This window comes from Heliconius melpomene, chromosome 9 (assembly GCF_056956725.1).
Source record: "Heliconius melpomene rosina isolate 202511_hmr_F chromosome 9, ASM5695672v1, whole genome shotgun sequence".
Taxonomy (NCBI): domain Eukaryota; kingdom Metazoa; phylum Arthropoda; class Insecta; order Lepidoptera; family Nymphalidae; genus Heliconius; species Heliconius melpomene.
Window position 1 is genome coordinate 6,069,807 of NC_140397.1, and position 19,855 is coordinate 6,089,661.

Below are 19,855 nucleotides of genomic sequence, written 5' to 3' on the forward strand. Positions count from 1 at the left end.
CACCCATCGTTCATTCATTCATTCACCCTGTTTTAGAATACAGTATAACAAACAAACAATACATTCTTTGACCTATTCTTTATGACATAAAATTTTCTACCTCATATACAGATGTAGTAAATTCTCTTAGTTGGTAGTTGTTAGTGATGCATGTTAGGATTTTCTGACTTCTTATACTCGCTCTATACGAGAAACTCTGACGTGTTTGGTTTGTGACTTTGAATTTATTATATTTTTTTGTTCTGCAGGGTGCATCCTCTGGTGTGGGTCAAATTAAGAGAGAGCTGACGTTCCCGGCGGAATGTATAGAAGCGACCGTTCCCTCCGCTGAGAAAAGACGCAGACTGACTAAGGCCGACGTGGCGCCCGTTGACGCGTGGCGCATCATGATGGCCCTAAAGTCCGGCCTCCTCGCCGAGACGTGCTGGGCCCTCGACATCCTCAACATACTCCTGTTCGACGACAACTGCATAGGCTACTTCGGCCTCCAGCACATGCCGGGCCTGCTCGACCTGCTGCTCGAGCACTTCCACAAGAGCCTCGGCGACGTGTTCGACGCACCGCCCGCCGCCGAAGGGGAGCCCTGGTACGCGCCGCCCGCCGCGCCCGCACCCCCTGCCGTTTCGCGCCGCCGCGCTGACCCGCCTGACCCGGCGATGCGCGTGCGCCTGCTGACCGGCGAGGACTACACGCTTCAGTCGCGCCGCCGACTGCCCGTCACGCTGGCTGCGCCGCGCCCCGACGCGGACCTCTTCGCGCCCGAGCCCGACGAGCCCGAGCCCGACCGTCTGGATGACGTACTGGAGCCCTGGCAGCTGGCCGGCGACTCCGCCGCTCACCTCGTGCCTGCCTTCCGCGGAGAGTTCCTGCATCTACCCTTCGCGCGCGTGCTGCCAGGTGCGCGCGCGCCCTCACCCGCCGCGTCGCGCGCTGCAACACCCGCCACTCCCGCCACTCCGCATGCGGCGCCCGCGCCCACCACGCCTGCGCCCGCCGCCGACGGTGACAACCTGGAGGCCGAGCCTATGGAGCTAGAACCCGAGCGCCGGCCCGCGCTGCAGGTGCGTGACCCCGCCGGCGTCCTCAAGCGCCGCAAGTTGGAGGACTACGAGGACGAGTGCTACACGCGCGACGAGCCCAGCCTCAACCTCGTCAACGAGTCGCGCGATGCGCTCGCTAAGCGCTGCGTGGCACTCTCCAACATCCTGCGCGGCCTCACCTTCGTACCCGGTAACGAGGCCGAGTTCTCGCGCTCGGGCGCCTTCTTGGCGTTGGCCGGCAAGCTGCTGCTGCTGCACCACGAACACGCGCCGCGAGCCGCACGCGCACGTGCCTATGAGCGCGCCGCGCGCGACGAGGGCGACGCGGACGCGTGCTGCTCCAGCCTGCGCGGAGAGGCCGAGTGGTGGTGGGACGCGCTGGCGCAGCTACGCGAAGACGCGCTGGTGTGCTGCGCCAATGTGGCGGGCAGCGTGGAACTGTCGGGGCAGCCTGAGGCAGTGGCGCGCCCGCTGCTGGACGGGCTGCTGCACTGGAGCGTGTGCCCGGCGGCCGTGGCGGGCGACGCCCCGCCTGCCCGCCTGTCGCCGCGCCGCCTGGCGCTGGAGGCGCTGTGCAAGCTGTGCGTGACAGACGCCAACGTGGACCTGGTGCTGGCCACGCCGCCGCGCGGGCGGCTGGCGGCACTGTGCGCGGGATTGGCGCGCGACCTGTGCCGGCCGGAGCGGCCTGTGGTGCGCGAGTTCGCGGTCAACCTGCTGCACTACCTGGCGGGCGCGGGCGGCGGCGGCGGCGCGGCCCGTGAGGTAGCGCTGCACGCGCCGGCCGTAGCGCAGCTGGTGGCCTTCATCGAGCGCGCGGAGCAGACTGCGCTGGGCGTCGCCAACCAGCACGGCGTGGCGGCGCTGCGTGACAACCCGGACGCCATGGGCACGTCGCTGGACATGTTGCGGCGCGCGGCCGCCACGCTGCTGCGCCTGGCGGAACATCCCGAGAACCGGCCGCTCATCCGCCGCCACGAGCGCCGCCTGCTGTCGCTTGTGATGAGTCAGATCCTGGACCAGAAGGTGGCGCATGAGCTGGCCGACGTGCTGTACCACTGTAGCCAGCAGCGCGACGAGGACTAGTGTGTGTGGGCGGTGCGGGCGCGGCGCACAGACTGACTACCGCCGGTACGTGTACATATAGTGATACGCGCCGCGTCCCGCGCCCCGCGCGACTCGAGTAGCCTGTACAATCTGATCTTTTGTTATTTATGTCCATGATGATTTATTTACAAGAATGTCAATGTGCTATAATCGATTTCTATTGTTCGATTGAGAAACAGATGTATTATAACTCGTAATTTTGATTTTTATAATAAAATGGGACTTGAATCTGTTTATTGGTTTTATGATGGATATTTTATACCGAGTACCTTAGCGCCTTGTTACAAGGACGTAGTGAACAGTGAGGAGCTTATGTGGGCTATAAGTTTAATTAAGTTTAATGTGAATTATTACAATAATCTATAATATATTGAAATTGAATCTGATTTCATTATTTTTTTTTTCTAATTGGCATTATTGAATTCCACACTTTCCTTAGTTCCAAATTTTAGTGACATTCATATCTCCAAAAAAAAAAAATTTTGTAAACGTCATGTAAATAGCTACTATGATATATATTTTTTAATAAAATTACTATGATAAAGTTTTGCTCATAGAAAATTAATTTGTTTCTATATTTATTTGTCTTATATGACTTAGTGTAAAAAATATAAACAACCAAAATATTGACATGATGCTGGAAATTATGAACGTTTTTTTATTAAAAAGAAAATGCTTAGGGGCACCTTAGTAGTTAAAAATGAGAAAGTAAAATAATTGAACTAAAATAAAAGTATGTTCCTTCAAGAAGTAATACTATATATTCATTTTTAAAAGCCGATATTGTTTAAAAAGATATAAAACTTGTTTTCTTTACACACAAGTTACTATTTTGAAATTAGCCTTTGTATAAATTTAATTAAAAATTATTCAGCATGGTCTAAATGAAAGCAATATATTTAGATCTGCAGATCTGAAGAAAAATATTGGTATCTAAATGGAACTTTCCAATGAAAGTAATAAGAAAAATATAAAAGCTGGCAGTAAACATCTGTCACCTATTATTCTTATTTCAATTTAAATAGTCATTTTGGGTTTTCTCCATATTTATTTATTTATTTGGTTATCACGCTAAAATTCCTAATTGATTTTTATATTATTAAATTTGCATACATGATATTTAAAGCTAAGGATAATGAAATAGAATAGTTTATCAAATGTTCAAAGATCCATTCAAAGATATAAGATGGAGTGTCAGCCGTGCGATAGTAAAAAATTATTTAAAGTTTTCGATGCATCAAAACGTAAACGTATAAGGAAGAAACAGGAAGCTGACGATAGCAACTCGAGTACTGTTGTTACGGATCATTCTACAGGAGTAAGTATGATTTTGAAAATACATGAAGAATTGTTTTACCTGCGTCTTTGTCCTTGAGGTCAAAAGAAAATAATATTCTAAGTGTTGAAACTGGGTCTGACCCCAAAGTACAGGGGGTTAAACCCATAAAAGATTAACCAAACTACTATTTTTCAATTTGAACTGTATTTCCTAAGAGCAGCGGGCTCTAACATACATACTTTTCAGTTTTATATTAGTATATGTACGGTAAATGCATTTCAACGTGATGAGAAGAGAATTCGTACGTATTTTTTCATAAAAAAAAAAATAATAATCGAATAAGTAATGTTTTAGGAATTAGAATAGGTATTTGTATATTTCCCTATAAAGGTAATGTTTTTATTATTAATCAATTTAGTTGATCTGAGAAACAATCTGGCTGCAAGTACCAAAGTATAATTAAAATTCACCTAGCTTAGTCTCATAAAGTTAATTAATTATAATGTACTCTTACTTAATAAAAATAAATTAGGTAATTAGATAAAGAAATGTTAAAGTAAAATTTTGATTTACTTATGAGGAATTACTTGCCTTGTTAAAATTAATTTTTTACTTGTCTTATTAAAATTTATTTTTTACTTATTTAAATTTATTTTGACATAATTTAACTGAAGACATTGAAACTTAAGAAATTTCTAATGTATTATAAATGGTCAGTTATCACATTATCAGCTTCAGTTAACAAATAGTTTTGTCAACATTAGGATACTTATATCTATCCGAAAACTGCTAGGGTTACTTATAATTGAAAATTACTAGGGATACATACAACTGAAAACTACTGAGCATACATAGAATTTAAAATTATTAGAGAGGATTAAAATTGATAATACTAGGTATATTTATAATGTAATATTACTAAGGATACTTGAAATCTATAACGAATATTTATAATTGAAAACTGCCTTAGGGTGGACAAGGCAATGGGCGTAGAATAAGCTCGACGAAAGCTAGTGTTCAAGATATGCCACCAACTCCAGGGATTAATGAAAACCAAGAAAGTATTAATAACAGGTTCAGTTTTATTATTTTAACATTTGATATAGATCCCAGTCTCTTATAGTAACATTCATTTTAACGTTTAGAAATTAAATAAGTTAATTATTTGTTTCATTGACTCTATGTATACTTTATCATGTGTGAATGTGAAGGGTTGCATTTCTCTGTTTTTTACTTTTGAATAATATAGAAACGTGTAAGACACCTCGGGAGAAATTTGTATAATAATTGGTTCGACAATATGCTGAAGTTTATAGACATTCGAATATAAATAGAAAGTCTTACTCTATAGTATACAACTACGTCGTCTACGTCTACGTCGAGTATTTATGTTATTCATTGATCTTTCCTTTTAGAAAAAAAAATGAGTTTAGTAGAGACTGTCGTGGCGCAGGAGCACAAGAACGTGACGGTTGTGGGTTCGACTCCTTATGAATATTTTCATTTCTTCATTTTTCCTAATGCCTCGAGAATTCGTAGGAAAGTAGAGAATGGAGTGTCTTAACATTAGGTTCCATCAACACAGCCTACCCCGCTATATGCGGGATACAGCCTGAAGCGGCAGGGTACATTCGAAAATAATTTATACAATGTTGTAAAACTGCACAAAATTCACATAGATATTAATTAATTTCAAAAAGATCTTAAAGCTTCAAATATGTGTCGTCACTCAGGGAAAGAGATCATAGTCCGTCGATAACGAGATCCCCTGACGGCCGTCGACAACGCTCCCCGCGACGACAACGACGTATTGCGTATGTCTTTTTCATATTATTTTATTATTTATTTTACGGAGACTCGGAGAGCTCATATATAAGAAATTTTCCATTATACATTTACTACTAAAAGCTTAGTAAATTTTTAAGTAATAAAATTTTAAACTAACAATAAGAACTCAATTTGCAGAAGGGAAGGTATATCGTTAGCTCTTAAAGCTGGTCTCGTATCAACTCCTCGTTCCATAACACCAAACCCTCAGGTAAATGAAAAACTTTCAGTTTTGTTCAAAAAGTAAAATTTTATATCTAAACCACAATTCATATTTAGGAGGGGGACGATGCTATCGATTCTGTTCCACACGATCATGATTCGTTTATATACGCGTTTTTGGAAGAGGCCATAAAGAGAGACAAGAAAAAGTAAGTGATGTTCCTATTTAAAAAAATAATTGATGTTTACCTACGACGGCAGTTACGTAGCATAGCTGGAAATACAGAAAATCAATCAATAAATCAATAGAATCATTATTGGCAAACTAAAGCTAGGTTCCCTCTGCCTACATTGCTGTGACGCTACAAAACAATATTTTAGGCTTTCGCCTTAAGTAGAGTAAAGAAGATAGAGCAGGGGTTTTTAGACAAACTAAAATACAGAGTAAATTACTCAAGGCAACATTTGCAAATAAGTAAAAATTTTAGGGCAGCCATTATCACTCAATAAAAAAAACCATATATTTTATTTATTATTCGTTTTTTTTTAAATAAAACGTTAACAGCAGGCATCGTCAGAGCAAGCATGAAGAACATTCTTCTCATCACGACGAGTCTTCTACAAAAGGAAAGCGTCACCACCACCGACATCACAGGGACGAGACAAGGGATCGACATAAGTAACTTTATTTTTAACTTCATTTTGGTTTCATTAAATGATTCTTGTCACTTGTAGTTGATTTATTTTGTCTATAACGTTATGTACAGATCACGTAAAGAAGAAAAAACTAATATAGATCACATGGCGCTCCTTGAAACATTTGCAAAGCTGTGCGCTCAGATGAATCAGACAGCAGCCACATGTCCAAATGTTAATCCGATGGTGAGTTTTCCTTTTTATAAACATCTAAACGGTGTAGGTACCTATATTTTTTGTTTCATCTTCACGCTATATCTCGTGCACAGTAGGGTAGGCCGAACTGCCGAAGGAACCTAGTTTTAAAACACTCAGTTCCCCACTTTCCGTCGAATTTTCGAGGCAATGCTTGTAATTCAACACTGCACTTGGTACCAGAAGGTATAAATGTAAATATTAATAATTTATTCCCCCGACTGGGGATCGAACCTGGGGATTGTAACTCCACGGCCTCAGCGGTTTTTTTTGATGTTGCAGCCCCGTTGCCACAGTCATAAATCTTTACAATGTGAAGTGGCATCTAAGCGCGACTGTGTCGAAGCGGAGCAGACACCCGTCCAACTGCACAGTCGTAATCAGTCAAAAGATAATTTGTCACCGTCGAGAACACGAAGCCATGATCACTATTGTACCAGAAATAAGAGTAGAGATGTTGTACCCAGAAATGAAAGAGATGTAATATGCAATAATTGTGAATCTTACGAGAGGGAGCCACGTAAGTATTCCAGTAAAGCTAATATGGAAAATGGAAGATACTCTAGTAAAGCTAATATAGAACCTGGAAGATACTCTAGTAAAGCTAATATAGAACCTGGAAGATACTACGACTATGATAGATACGAATACCCACCTCGAAATACTCAGACTAGGTGCCGTATCAATGGACAATACAGACCAAATCCGCAAGATGAGGATATTAGAGATTACGAAGATCAAAAGCGAAAATATGAAGAGAAACGGCATTTGTTCGAACAAAAGGCTAGTAGAAGTTTTGACACGTACAGAGAGGGTTATGTTGATGAGAAGAAATACCGCAGAACATCCAGGAGTGACGGCGTTAAGGACAAACATTATGAAGATACTAGATATAAAGATAGGAAGTATGAGGATAGGTGCACTAGGAAAAAGTATTATGATGAAAGAGATATCAGGCAAAAGAAGATCGCCACATTGCCAACTGATAATTGCCGGTCGAGACGAGATTTGGAGAGATTTGAAAAAATGTCGATTGCGTCGAGAGAAGATTATAGGGAAAGGGACAGGTATTCGGAAAAAGAAAGAGATTCTGGTTTGAGTGCTGTAGACGGTGAGACCAGCACCGTTAGTGAGAAAAGTAATTATTTACGCGTTGTAAAAGTATGTATACTTTTAGGTTTTCACTATAAATATAGAGTACTAGTAGTTTTATAATATCTTATATTATTTCATTTATATAGCAAGAAATTTCTGAACAACGAGAGGCTATGGATAAAATGATGCAACTTTGGAAAGAATTGATGCGTTGTTTTAAAGGCGTTTCACAAACTCAAGGGACAGATAAAACTAATGTAAGGATTGGTTATTTTTACTTAGAAGGACTTTTATCGAAAGAAAGAAAGTTTGCAACTAAGATAGGAACCTAAAAGTAAAAATATAAGGTTTAAGATTAAAAATCATCTTCACGCTATATCCCATGTAGAGCAGGGTAGCCAGAGGGAACCTAGTGTTAAGACACTCCGTTCCCCACTTTCCGTTGAATTTTGGAAGCATTGCGTGTTGAGTGGCGGAACTCAACGCCGCACTTTGCGGCGAGACAAGAGGAAAGAGGAAGAAATAAGAAAAATATTAAAAAAAAACTTTTTCAGCACACTTTGAGCCTCTGGGTCACGACTGACTTAAGGTTTAAGATTAGATTTCAGTTAAATAAGATAATTAATAATAAATTGATTCAACACAGGAGTCGGCCGACAGCATGCGCGAGTCGGCGGCGGCGCAGCTGCGTCTGTGGCGCGAGTGCATGCGCCGCTACGAGACGGTCGCGCGCGACGTCGGCGACACCGACGCTAGGCTTATGGTGAACACATTTGGAATAAATTACCTTTTAGTGACCATTTGGTACAGATATTTGTGTTGTTTTTCCAGTTTTACGCTTTAATCCGAATGTAGTGGAGTAGACAGAGGGAGGCTAGTGTTGAGACATTTCGCTCTCCACTTTTCGCTGAATTTTCGAGGCATTGCGACTTGCGTGTTGAGTGGCCCTTTGCCTCGGCACCAGGCGAAGAAATATTACTTATTTTATATCCTCGAATGGGAATCGAACCCACAACCTGTCGCGTTTACAATTTATACGCTTATATCTTTCCTCTACAACTGTACAACGAATATTGTTTGTTTTTATTATTTTAAATATTGCTAAGTTTGTAATGAAATTATGTATTTAGCTAGCTTTACAGTTTTGTCTAGCTAAGCTAGATTAAGAGAACCATAGATATATGGATAATGAGAAAAAATGCTTTACTGACACAAAGTCTTATTATATTTAATCTAATTATTGGTTTGTTAATTAAAGCTAAATGTAACTTTAAACACTGTATTCACTTTTCAATCGCTATCGATAGACAAGTTCATTTCTTTGTTTGTGATTATATTTTAGTTTTTTTTTTTATTAGGAAGAAATAAATAAGCAACGATCGGAAATGGCAGAAATGGCCAACATGTGGCAGGAGTGCCTGCAGAGATACAGAGATATGAGCAATGACTTTAATAGCCTCAAGCAGCAGGTGAGACGTTGACCTAATTTATTGTCGTCTTATCTTTCATTTAAACATTTGATCGTTCGAAGTGAACTTTTTTTTTAAATTTATGTTGTAAATTGTCCAATGCTAATTTCATTTAAAAATAAGTTCTAGTATTGCTTGAAGTCCTTTTAAAAATATATAATATTGTTCTAAAATGTAAGTTTTTATATTATTTAATATTATTTTTTTAATAATTTATTAGTTGGCGACATCAGAGAGTCCAACACGTGCGGTGGCTCCACCACTCGTTTGTGCGGAAGGCGAGGGCCCTGTGGCCGCTCCGCAATATAGGATACCACCTAATTATCCTCAAGTAAACATACTGAACTAAAGATAACATTTTTATAATTTCTTTGTTCACACTGTTTTTCGCTGTATTTCTTTTCTCCACTTTTCGCCGATTTCTCGAGGCATGTTGAACTCAATATCGCGCTTTGCCTTCACCAGAGAATGAAGATATTAAATATTTTAATCCTCGAGTAGGAATTGAACCCTCAACAGTCGTGTTTACAGTCGCACGCTTGTGCCGCAGCGCCACGACGACCATTCTAAAATTTAGATACAGCAATCTAACTCGTCGTTATTTTACAGAAATATAATAATATAAAATTATATTTTACAGAAGTATGACAATATAATAGAAATTCTTATCTAAGAACCATCTCGTTTTTTTAGATGCCCCCAATACCGCCCGGATACCCGGGGGGTTCGCCTCTGCGATCGCGCGCGTCGGCACCACCAGCGTGGTGGTGGGCTGGAGACCAGTCACCTCCGCGAAGAAGATCGTCACCCGACTCACGAGGATCTAGGGATAGACGACATCGACACAAGGACAGGGATCGTGGTATATTGAATTATTATTGACAGGATATTAATATTAAAATGCTTTGTTTTTATTATAGTTTCTTATAATAATGATATGAATGGTGGAATTCATATTCATTCATGGTCGGTTCTTTAAAACTTAAAACCGAAAACGTTTGCAAAAGTTGGCATCTAGCTGCCAATGAGTTTTCCTACAGTAAATTTATTCTATACTTTTTTTTTCAGATGATTCAAGATATAAGGAGAAATCTAAGGCCAGCGGTGCACGTTCAGAACATAAGCATAGGAAGCGATGACAGTCTATATCTCTATAGAAATTATTTACCACAATCGTCCTGTTTTCCCTCAAAATGTCAAATTATTGTATCAATTAACCTGTTGTTTGTTAAATCTTAACTTAACTCATTGTTTTGTTATTTAATGTGTTTATATTTAAATTTTTATAGAAATTTTTCCTTGTTTTTTTTTTTAAATAAATGCTTTGGAACATTTTTGTATGTACCTTTTTATATGTACCACTGTCGTGGTTCTGGCAATTGATAAACTTTCGATATGGATGTAAATAATTAAAAAAGTTGTTTATATAATTTTATCGAACAACTAGTCGGCAACGATTGAAGCTAATGCTTATGATTGTGTTACATGGATAAACGAACCTATGACTTTTAAACTTAGCTGCTCAGATTCATTAGGAACAATAAGTTGTTTCGATATAAATATTAAACGTAACTTTAATAGTTTTCGTAAATATTTAAGAGAGAAAAATTAAACACAGAAGTTCTTTCCACAAGTCATGTTTTCAAGAATATTGATCTATAATGTATAAATAACTATGTTTTACATCAACTTTGTCGTTTTAACAATAAAATGACAAAATTATTAACAGGATCACTAAATATCTAGCTGAATGGATGGAAATAGATAATAACTCTATAGATTATTCAATAATAGTTCTACTGTCGACTGTCATTTAGTCATTCGTATGCTCAAAAAGGTTCGGGCATGAAGACCAAAGTTAACAATAATATTATTCTTGGCACTAGTAAGGAAAACTTTAGCGTAATTTTTAAATCATTAAAAATTTTTGAGCCATTTCCGGTACGATTTTTCTTTTATTCTTCCTTTTAATGGTTCGTTTAGGCTTAAAGTCATTACTAGTACCTAGATAAACAAAACTACGTATGTGGAAACAGTATAAATCTTATTATATACATGAGAATACCTCGACTAAGTTTCAAATTCACACAACTTACAACTACTTACATTTGAAAGGTTGATTATAAACAACTGTACTAGGATTTTCATAATTGGCCTCTTGTAATGGTATCTAGATACATTGTTTTATGGATTATAATGAAGATTCTTAGATATTTCTATAATAAATCACACAATATTTAACTCAGGTTTTGCTATGAACAAATAACTTTTACAAAACTTCTTTAGCTCTACAGTAAAATGTGAACAAACTGACACTTGCAACTTTAGTATATTTAAACTTATATATAATCACTACCAGGAAATGTATTACAAAGAATAGCAGTCACTGAGTGGTCCACGATCCAGGTGACCAGGTGACGCTCGCACTCGAAACAATACAGTAAACAGCACCTCATTGTGTAAAGCCACTCATTTATTTGTCTTGAGAGAGTTCACACAATACCCATTCAATTCATACAATAATTCTTTTGAAAATGTGTAAGAAAAAACGGTACATTTCATTATTTTTGTATCTTTATTTTTATGTTTCTCTTATGGATAGAGGCAAAACAACCATTTTTTAACGTATTTTTTGCGATTATTACTTTAATAATGTATTTTGACAATTTTATTAATCAAAACAGTATGATTGTTTTCAGTTTCCCACTGTATCCTGCATATAGCAGAGTACGCAAAGGAAAACAAGTGTTATGACACTCCGTTCTCCACTCTCCGTCGAATTTTCGAGGCATTGCGTGTTTCCTTCCCCCGAGTGGGAATCGAACCCACAACCGTTGCGTTACCATGGACACGCTTCTGCCCCTGCGCAACGACGTACAATTTAATGCGTTAAAAATACAAAAATGGAAATAGATAACTTTTACAAAGAAATCTTTCATAAGCTTATTACATATATTTATTTGGTAGAGGAGTGCTTCCTGCGTTACTTGCATTAGGTAACTCATTTACTCCGGTGTGACTCTCTGTACAAAACATACACTTATCTTACAACTAGGGGTTGTTTAATAAATACATATTAAGATCATAATCATTAATTTCTTCTTCCTAGGTTCTTTTCCAGTTTGGGTCTTTGGACGAGGGCCTTCTCTTAGTAAACCTGGAATATAAAATGTTCATTGGTTAGCGAAGTAAAAATATTTAAGTTAGCTTTAAAAAAATAAGTAAATGTAATTTCAGTTGGGGCCAGTCGTGGCGCAGTTGCACAAGCGTGTGAATGTGAATGCGACAGGTTTTCGTTCGATTCCCTCTCGAGAAAATGAAATATTTAATATTTTCATTTCTTCCCTCTGGTGTCGAGACAAAACGAGGCGTTGAATTTTACCACTAAACATGCAATGTCTTTAGAATATAGATATATAGCGTGATATAGCGTGAAGAAAAAATGCAATAGGACACGATTATATGTTAAAATCCTATTATGTAGGATATGTCTGTACATATATCCTGTATCGGGTGTACACATAACGTGACAACGAGAGCTTAAGTGGAATGACCTATATCTAGAAATACATCCAACAAACACGTTAAAAAAGAAAAAGAAAAAAAATATAATAGGCCAGTTGTCGCGCAGTTGCTCAAAATGTAACTGTAAACGCACTTTTGCGTTATAGAACACGTACGGCTGTGGGTTCGATTCCCACTCGAGTAAAATAAATATATAATATTTTCATTTCTTCGCTCTGGTGTCCAGGTACAGTGCTGCGTTGAGTTCTGCCACTCTATACGCAATGCCTCCTGGGGCGGAAAATGGGGAACGGAGTGTCTCAACACTGGGAAAAAAAATCGTATATATGGATCAAAGTTGTACCTTAACGCCGTAAGCCATTTCGTAGCCACCTTTGCTTTGCATCTGATTTTGTATGGAGTGGAGGAGCGACGACGGCATGTCCACGTCCGTTGACCCTGGAAATAAAAAACATTGCTATTAGATTTTTAAAAATTAAAATTAATATATTTATAAATATGAATGCTTTAATAAAAACTTAAAAAAATTAAATCAGCTCAAACCGAGTGTTAAGTCACTCCGTTCCCACTTTAAATGAATGTATTGATTAAATCTGCAATTTAATTGATTTTAAGTTCAATATTTCAGTGGACATTTTTGTTCTTGTTAGTTTAGTAGTTTGTATGTTCCTATTCAAGAAATAATATTAAAAATCTACACATATTTTTTTATAAAACCGCAAAGAAACCTCCCCCTGATATATATAATTTAATAAAATATTAATAAACATAAAAAATCCCATACTACAAATGTTATTAACATAAATCGTCAAATATTAATTCAAATACTAATGTCAAATAAGAAATAAATTATAATTTATTCCCTAGCCTGGCTTTCTTTTAGCGTAATTAATTGGGGAAGGTCATTTAGACAATGACTGACATCAATGTTAATAATTGAAATTTATTGCAATAATTAGCAAGATTGTTTGAGTCACGTTCTTATCGAAAGTAGGATAAGCCTATATTAGAGGTATTTGTATTGTTTTTTAACTTCACGGTGTATCCCTTATATAGCAAGCTAAGTAGTACTTCGCTCTCTAATTTCCGCCGATTTCTGGAGGCATTACGTGATAATTGGCGAAACTGAACGCCCCAAATATTATTTCTTTTTAAATGAACGTTTCAACTTTTAAAGCAATTCAAAAATATTATAATTTAGTTTTCACGTTTTTTCCTTTGTATATATATACAGCTGGTTTATAACGCAGTTAATACAGTTTAATATCAATATTGATAAAACTGGAAAATAATAAAAGAAATAATATTATTTGTTTCATTGAACAGCCAAAACGTCGCTAGCCTTATAATCGACCTTGCAAGTCGTTCGACTCTCTGTTAGGAGTCACGACGGCATTCGGGTCACCTTGTGAGAGGTGTCCTTGATACACTTGCCATTTCTAATCTGACTTGAGTTCTGCAGCTTTCAAAGTCTTTAATTCTCGTTTATTTCTTTGTTCAGGTTTTTGGTTTGAAGTTAGAAAATCCGTTTTAAATAGGTATATGAAACATTGTTAATTGATATAGGTTTGATAAATAGTAACTAACTAATACTAATAACTGTATCTAGTATATTTGTAGAATTAAGTTTATTACGCCATTGCATGACGGTAAAGTAGCAATTATTATCCATTCAAATAGACAAAAACATAGCATTGTAACGAAGTTTACACTGTAAGGTTTAAATTTGATTGAAACAACGACAATCATCATAAGTGGAGAACTGAGTGTCTTAACACCACGTTCCCAGGTTCGTTCTTCCTACCCACCTATCAATCTATATCTATATCATAAATAAAAAAAACACTTACTAGAGAAAAAAATGCTTGAATTTTAAACTCAATGATCATTAAAAACAAAACCCGAATTGTAATTTCATAGAAATATTTTTACTCGTTACAAATTCATTTGATGAATGAAATAAATACATATACTGGTTATTGTGAGAATTGGCCTTTGAAGAATGCCGCCTTTGGTCCACCAGTCGTAAACTATTCTTGTTGTGAATGTCACAGAGATGGACGCCGGAAATGGGCAAAGCTTAAAGCCGGATGAGCGAGACAAAATATAGTTTTTTATATTTAAAAAAAACTTTTATTTTAAGATAATTTTTATTTAAACTATTGAATTAGCTTCTTTTTCATATTATAAGAAAATGTCCAATATTAAGCCAAATATAAATGTATGTATGGGGTCCTTCCATATTATATTTAGGTTACGTATAATATCGGTGAGCACTCAACAGACAATGCCTCGAGATTTGGTAGTAAGGTAAGTGGGAAACGGAGAGTATAAACACTAAGTTACCTCTGTCTACCTTGCTATGTGCAGTATAAAACGTGAAGCTAGAGAAAGAAACGAAAAGAACAACATATCTACTAGTAGCCATATTTTATAAAACAGTAAAGTTTAGAATCTAAGAAACTGATAACACTTTACGATTCTATCATTAAGGCGAAATCGTTGCAAATAAATTATGAAGACTTAATTAATATTATTTTCTCCCATATTTCAAATCTGTTACCCAGTACAGCTAATGGATGAAGAAAATCGCTTTCTACCGCCTGGTTATTTTACTTCTTACTAGAAACACTTATATTGATTAGAAATCAATTTTATATAATTTATAATACAACTTCTAGAAGCTTAATTCAACTTTGATATATTATATATTAAAATAGAGGCCAGTAGTGGCGTAGGGGCACAAGTGTGTGACTGTTAAAGCGACTGGTTGTGGGTTCAATCTCATCTCGAGGCAATGAAATATTTATTTAAATTTATATTTTTATTTCTTCGCCTTAGCAATGTTTTTTTAATAACGGCGGAAAATGGGCAAGAGAGTGTTAAGACACTAGATTTTCTCTGCCTATCCTGCTTCACGCTGTATCCCGCACCCAGCAGGATACGCAAATTCTGCCCGCCGTCGCCGATATCGTCCTATCATACAGCCACGTAGTGTTCATGATGAAAAGTATTGATCTCTTCACTCTTGGCAATGGCAACATAATAAAAGTATTATAGGTGGTATGCGGGCGAAGCCGCGAGTGGACCGTATAGTAGGTACATATATTTATTTATTTATTTATTTATATATTTATAAGGCCCACCAACAATTGATACAAGTATTATATGCCATTAAAGAAAAAACAAAGTAAATTATTATATAAGGCTCAAAATATTTAAAAAACTGAATCATTCATCTCTACATTCCCATAATTGAAGGAACCAAAAAAAACAAAATTAAAAAATAAAAAAATATACAAAAATCTAATAAATAATGTCTCCAGGCAAATCTTCGAGAAGTAACTTAAAAGTTTTATTTTAAAACATATATTTATTACATCACAACTAATACACAGAGTAAGTATTTAACAATTAAACACAATTAACTTAATAATTTTGAATGAAATTTCAACATAGCATTGTTAGTCGATATGGCCATTTACATTCACTAAAGGTTAGGGTCAAAGACTGCCCCAGCGGTATTAAAACGACCTCAGTTTAAGGTCTTAGCTGTTATAGTATTATGACTTTACGAGGTAATATCAATTATACTGGATTATATTTGTCACGTGGAATGTAACCAGCGTGTCATCTTTAGATTTTTTTTTGTATCTTATTACAATGTCTTATGGCATAATGTCTATGTCTATTTTTTAGTGCAGCTAGTACCTACGGAGGTTTTTTTAAGACACTTCGCTCGCCCTATGTTGACATTGGTACCAGTGCGAAGAAATGAAAACTTACATATGTCATTGAGGCCAGTCGTGCCGCAGGGCCACAAAGAACCTGTAACCTCGATTGGTTGTGGGTTCAATATGTTAAATATAACAATATTAAAAATAAAAATTAAATTAGCTTCACGCTGTATCCCGCACACAGCAGGCTAGACATAGGGAACCTAGTGTTAAGACACTCCGTTCTCCACTTCCTGCCGAATTCTGGAGGCATTGCGTGTGGAGTGGCAGAACTCAGACGCCATGACCGAAGAAATGGAAATATAAACGTAAATAAATATTTCACTTCCTCGAGTGGGGATCGAACCCACAACCGTCACGTTACAGTCACACCCTTGTGCCGCTGCGCCACGACGACCTCTATCAATATTAGTTTATAAATAAAGTAAATATAAATATCCACAACAGTTATATTTCGCAAGAGTAAAGTAAAAACACTATGATTAATTTCAGGGCCGACTTGCCGGAAATGTCTGTTTATGTGAAATAAAAAAAAAAACATACTCATGTCACGATTTCGCTGCTATTATGAAGGGATTTATTTATAATTTTTATTTACGTCTCTAATGAACGTCTCTCAATGTTTTGTATTGCTTAAAGTTTATACATTACTTTATATTTAAACTACATTTAATATAAATAAAATAAAAATATATAGATACTTTCGTTGTCTAGTTACAATTTTTCTTTTAATTTGGGTTTAATTGTCTAGTCTCCTCTCTGAAATTCCGGTAATTGAGTAGCGGAGCTTAACGACGTACTATGCTCCGTTATCAGAGTGGATAAAAAAGTTTTAAATATTTCATTGCTAGATGCTCATTCTCTGATGTCGGGGCAAAGCGCAGCGTTAAGTTCCGCCCCTCAACAAAGAAGAAGAAGCTACAGTGAATTTTAAAAATTATATTATTATTCAATTTTATAGAAAAACGATGTTATATATGAAATTAACTTTTCAACCCTATATTTAATCTTTATATAGATCCCTGTGGGAAGTAACATACTTGTTAAATGGGTCATATATAATAGCATTCTTCTATATATAAGCTATAATATAAGGATGTGTGTTGGTAAAAATAGATCAATTATGAACCTCTTTAGTCTCTTTAGTCTGATCTTAACACTATTAAAACTTGCTGACATTACTCTCTCTCATTTTCTACACTCTTTACTTATTAATTAAGGTATATCAATTCCAATGCTCATGTCTCTGCTCTACGACTGGCCTAATGGTTGTTTTTACTAATAAAAAAAATCTTTTGACTATAATTTTAAACGCAAATAACGATAAATTAAATTTTTAAACATTTTTAGATCAATTTAACGTAATTACAATTTAACATTATATCCAAATATTCGTATTAGTCATATAGAACGTTAGTTTATTAATAATGGTACCACGTGATGTTACATGAAACCATATGCGATGTCGAAACAATTTGTTAAAAACATTAAATAAGTATATTTCATACTTATTACTCAGCTAATTGTAGAATTGGGTTGAGATATAATATAAATGTCTACTTAATTATTCTTAGTATTATTTAATATGATATTGTATATCCATACCTATGTTATAAATTCGAAAGTAACTCTGTCTGTCTGTTTGTCTTTTACGCAATCAGGGTCAAACCGCTAATTTAATTGTGATAAAATACTCATATAGAGATACTTGAGAGTCTCGGAATGAATATAGGATACTTTTTTTTTCATATTTATAATATTTTCGATATATACCAATATATTATAATACTTATTAATTTGACATGCAATTTATTCCGCCATGTTTAGAACAACCGTCGTTGCTAAGCAACGATTTGCAAAGTTCGTTGTTAGAAAACGTCACCCAAAATGAGCTTGCTTAACGCATCCCTCTATTGAAAACTGAAAATAATGTCATAAATACATATATTTAATAAATATTCGTATAGTTCAAGCGGGCGTAGCCGCGTTCGGGTCCACTAGTAGTAGAATAAATAAAGATATTAAAATTGTGCATTGACAAACATGAGTTTTAAAAATCAACATAGGGATAGCCATATTAGTTTTTTTTTTGGAATTTGTAAGCTTATGAAGGAAACACGCATCTCAAGATCGATCTTATATTTGAGAACGATTTATTTACCCTATAACACTGTAAAACACTGTACATTCAAATGTTGTTTTCGAACTATCTCAACACGTTCATGTCCTCGAGATGAGTCACCCGTAGCTTAGTCGCGTCGGCGAACTTAGTTTATTTTGAACAACATTCAATGTATAGTACGTCCGACGTGTTGTGGCCATTGTGACGTTACGATTTCTGAAATTTTGCGCATTGTTCATATGGACGAAAATAATCAAAACTAAGGAAAATCGTAAAATGAAATCTGCACTGCAATCTATAGCTTATCTAAGGTGGCCACAACTCTTTGATCGTACTACGTACGTTGATATACTAAATTTAAACGACAAAAGCAGTTATTCCTATCTCTATTCTAATGTACGGAGCGTAATGTATTGATCGCGTTGTTTATTGTAGGGGGAAGTCGAGAAATAGTCGAAATTAAATGTATTATTATCTACTGCAGTGTGGTTAGATTTGTGTGAAGTTAAATGTGTTAGATTCAGTTAGTTTCTTGTTTTGTTTTCTTCAATTTACTAAATATATATGAATTAAATAAACTAGTATAAATTATAATTAATTGTCGCTAAGTTTATTATACTTAATTACATTTATAGTTTTTAGAGTATAGCTGATTCATCTTTTTATTATTGCATACATTTCCTCTTTGGACATAAGTAATACCATAAAAAAGTTAAAGGAAAGAAACATTAAAAGGAAAAGATACAATATATTTATTGTATTACACGAAATTACTTCTATATCTTGAAAAACTCAGCTTAATTTCAACATAAATCAGTTTTAGAACTCATATTAAAATATAATGGTTCTCTTCCTTTTATGTATTTTTGATTATAGTTTATAAAAAAAGTAGTTAGAGTCATCCACAAGATATTGTTATAAAATTGTTTAATAATAAAATAAGCTTTATTTCGTATTTAAGTATTTATTTTTATTAGCTTCACGTTGTGTTCCGCGTACACTGGTAGACGGAGAGTATCTAGTGCTAAGGCACTCTGTTTCCCATTTTCTGACAAATTTTCGAAACATCGGTGATGGCTCTCAAGGCCGAACCTTGTCTACGATGTTTATGTATTTCTACTATGATGTTCTTATATATTTCTAATATTTATAATATTTTTCTCGCGCACTATATTAAACATAGAGTATAAAGGAAAAATCATTTTTAAATAATTAATTATACTAGTTGAATATTTTATTACCGAATCAAGATATCATCAATTGTTTCATAACAATAAAAAAAACTATAGTAATATTACATAAGAAATGTCCCATTTTTTGTGGGCAGAGGGAACCTGGAATCTGATATTACGATACTTCGCCCTCCACATTCATGATAGCTCTTATTAAAAGTAGTTATATAAGAAAAACTGTGTTTTAGCAAATTATTTAAAATTCAATACCATTTAAAGTTCACTGAAGCCCGACGAGCGTGTTGCTGATTACTCACTTTTCGCCATATGTTAAATGGTCTTATCAATTACTTTTAAAAATTACTTGTACGTTTTCGATTATATTGTAATTTAAAACTAACCCAGCATTTTGCACGGTAGACTAGTTTT

General features: G+C 36.4%; 3 protein-coding genes across 11 annotated transcripts in view; 2 read left to right on the forward strand and 1 right to left on the reverse strand.

Moving 5' to 3' along the window:
• Positions 1-2,708, forward strand: part of osa (trithorax group protein osa) — an 86,315-nt gene extending 83,607 nt beyond the window's left edge. For all 9 annotated transcript variants that reach the window (XM_085189812.1, XM_085189816.1, XM_085189818.1 and 6 more), the window contains one exon: positions 249-2,708. In XM_085189812.1, the coding sequence (XP_085045938.1) occupies positions 249-2,126 (1,878 nt within the window). In that variant the 3' untranslated portion in view covers positions 2,127-2,708. The remainder of the gene's footprint in view (positions 1-248) is intronic.
• A 139-nt stretch (positions 2,709-2,847) lies between these two features.
• LOC146536361 (uncharacterized) lies at positions 2,848-10,204 on the forward strand. Its single transcript, XM_085189822.1, has 14 exons — positions 2,848-3,465; positions 4,397-4,500; positions 5,160-5,240; positions 5,392-5,464; positions 5,533-5,624; positions 5,981-6,094; positions 6,183-6,297; positions 6,589-7,467; positions 7,548-7,658; positions 8,048-8,164; positions 8,760-8,870; positions 9,091-9,201; positions 9,564-9,732; positions 9,939-10,204. Exons 1-14 carry the CDS (start codon positions 3,334-3,336, stop codon positions 10,007-10,009), a joined length of 2,280 nt encoding a protein of 759 aa, XP_085045948.1. The 5' UTR covers positions 2,848-3,333; the 3' UTR covers positions 10,010-10,204.
• Positions 10,205-10,491: 287 nt separating this feature from the next.
• Spec2 (CDC42 small effector protein Spec2) overlaps positions 10,492-19,855 on the reverse strand; it is a 37,183-nt gene continuing 27,819 nt past the window's right edge. The window contains exons 3-4 of the mRNA XM_085190278.1: positions 12,739-12,833; positions 10,492-12,027 (exon numbers count right to left, since the gene is read on the reverse strand). Coding sequence (XP_085046404.1) covers positions 12,019-12,027; positions 12,739-12,833 — 104 coding nt within the window. The 3' untranslated portion in view covers positions 10,492-12,018. The remainder of the gene's footprint in view (positions 12,028-12,738; positions 12,834-19,855) is intronic.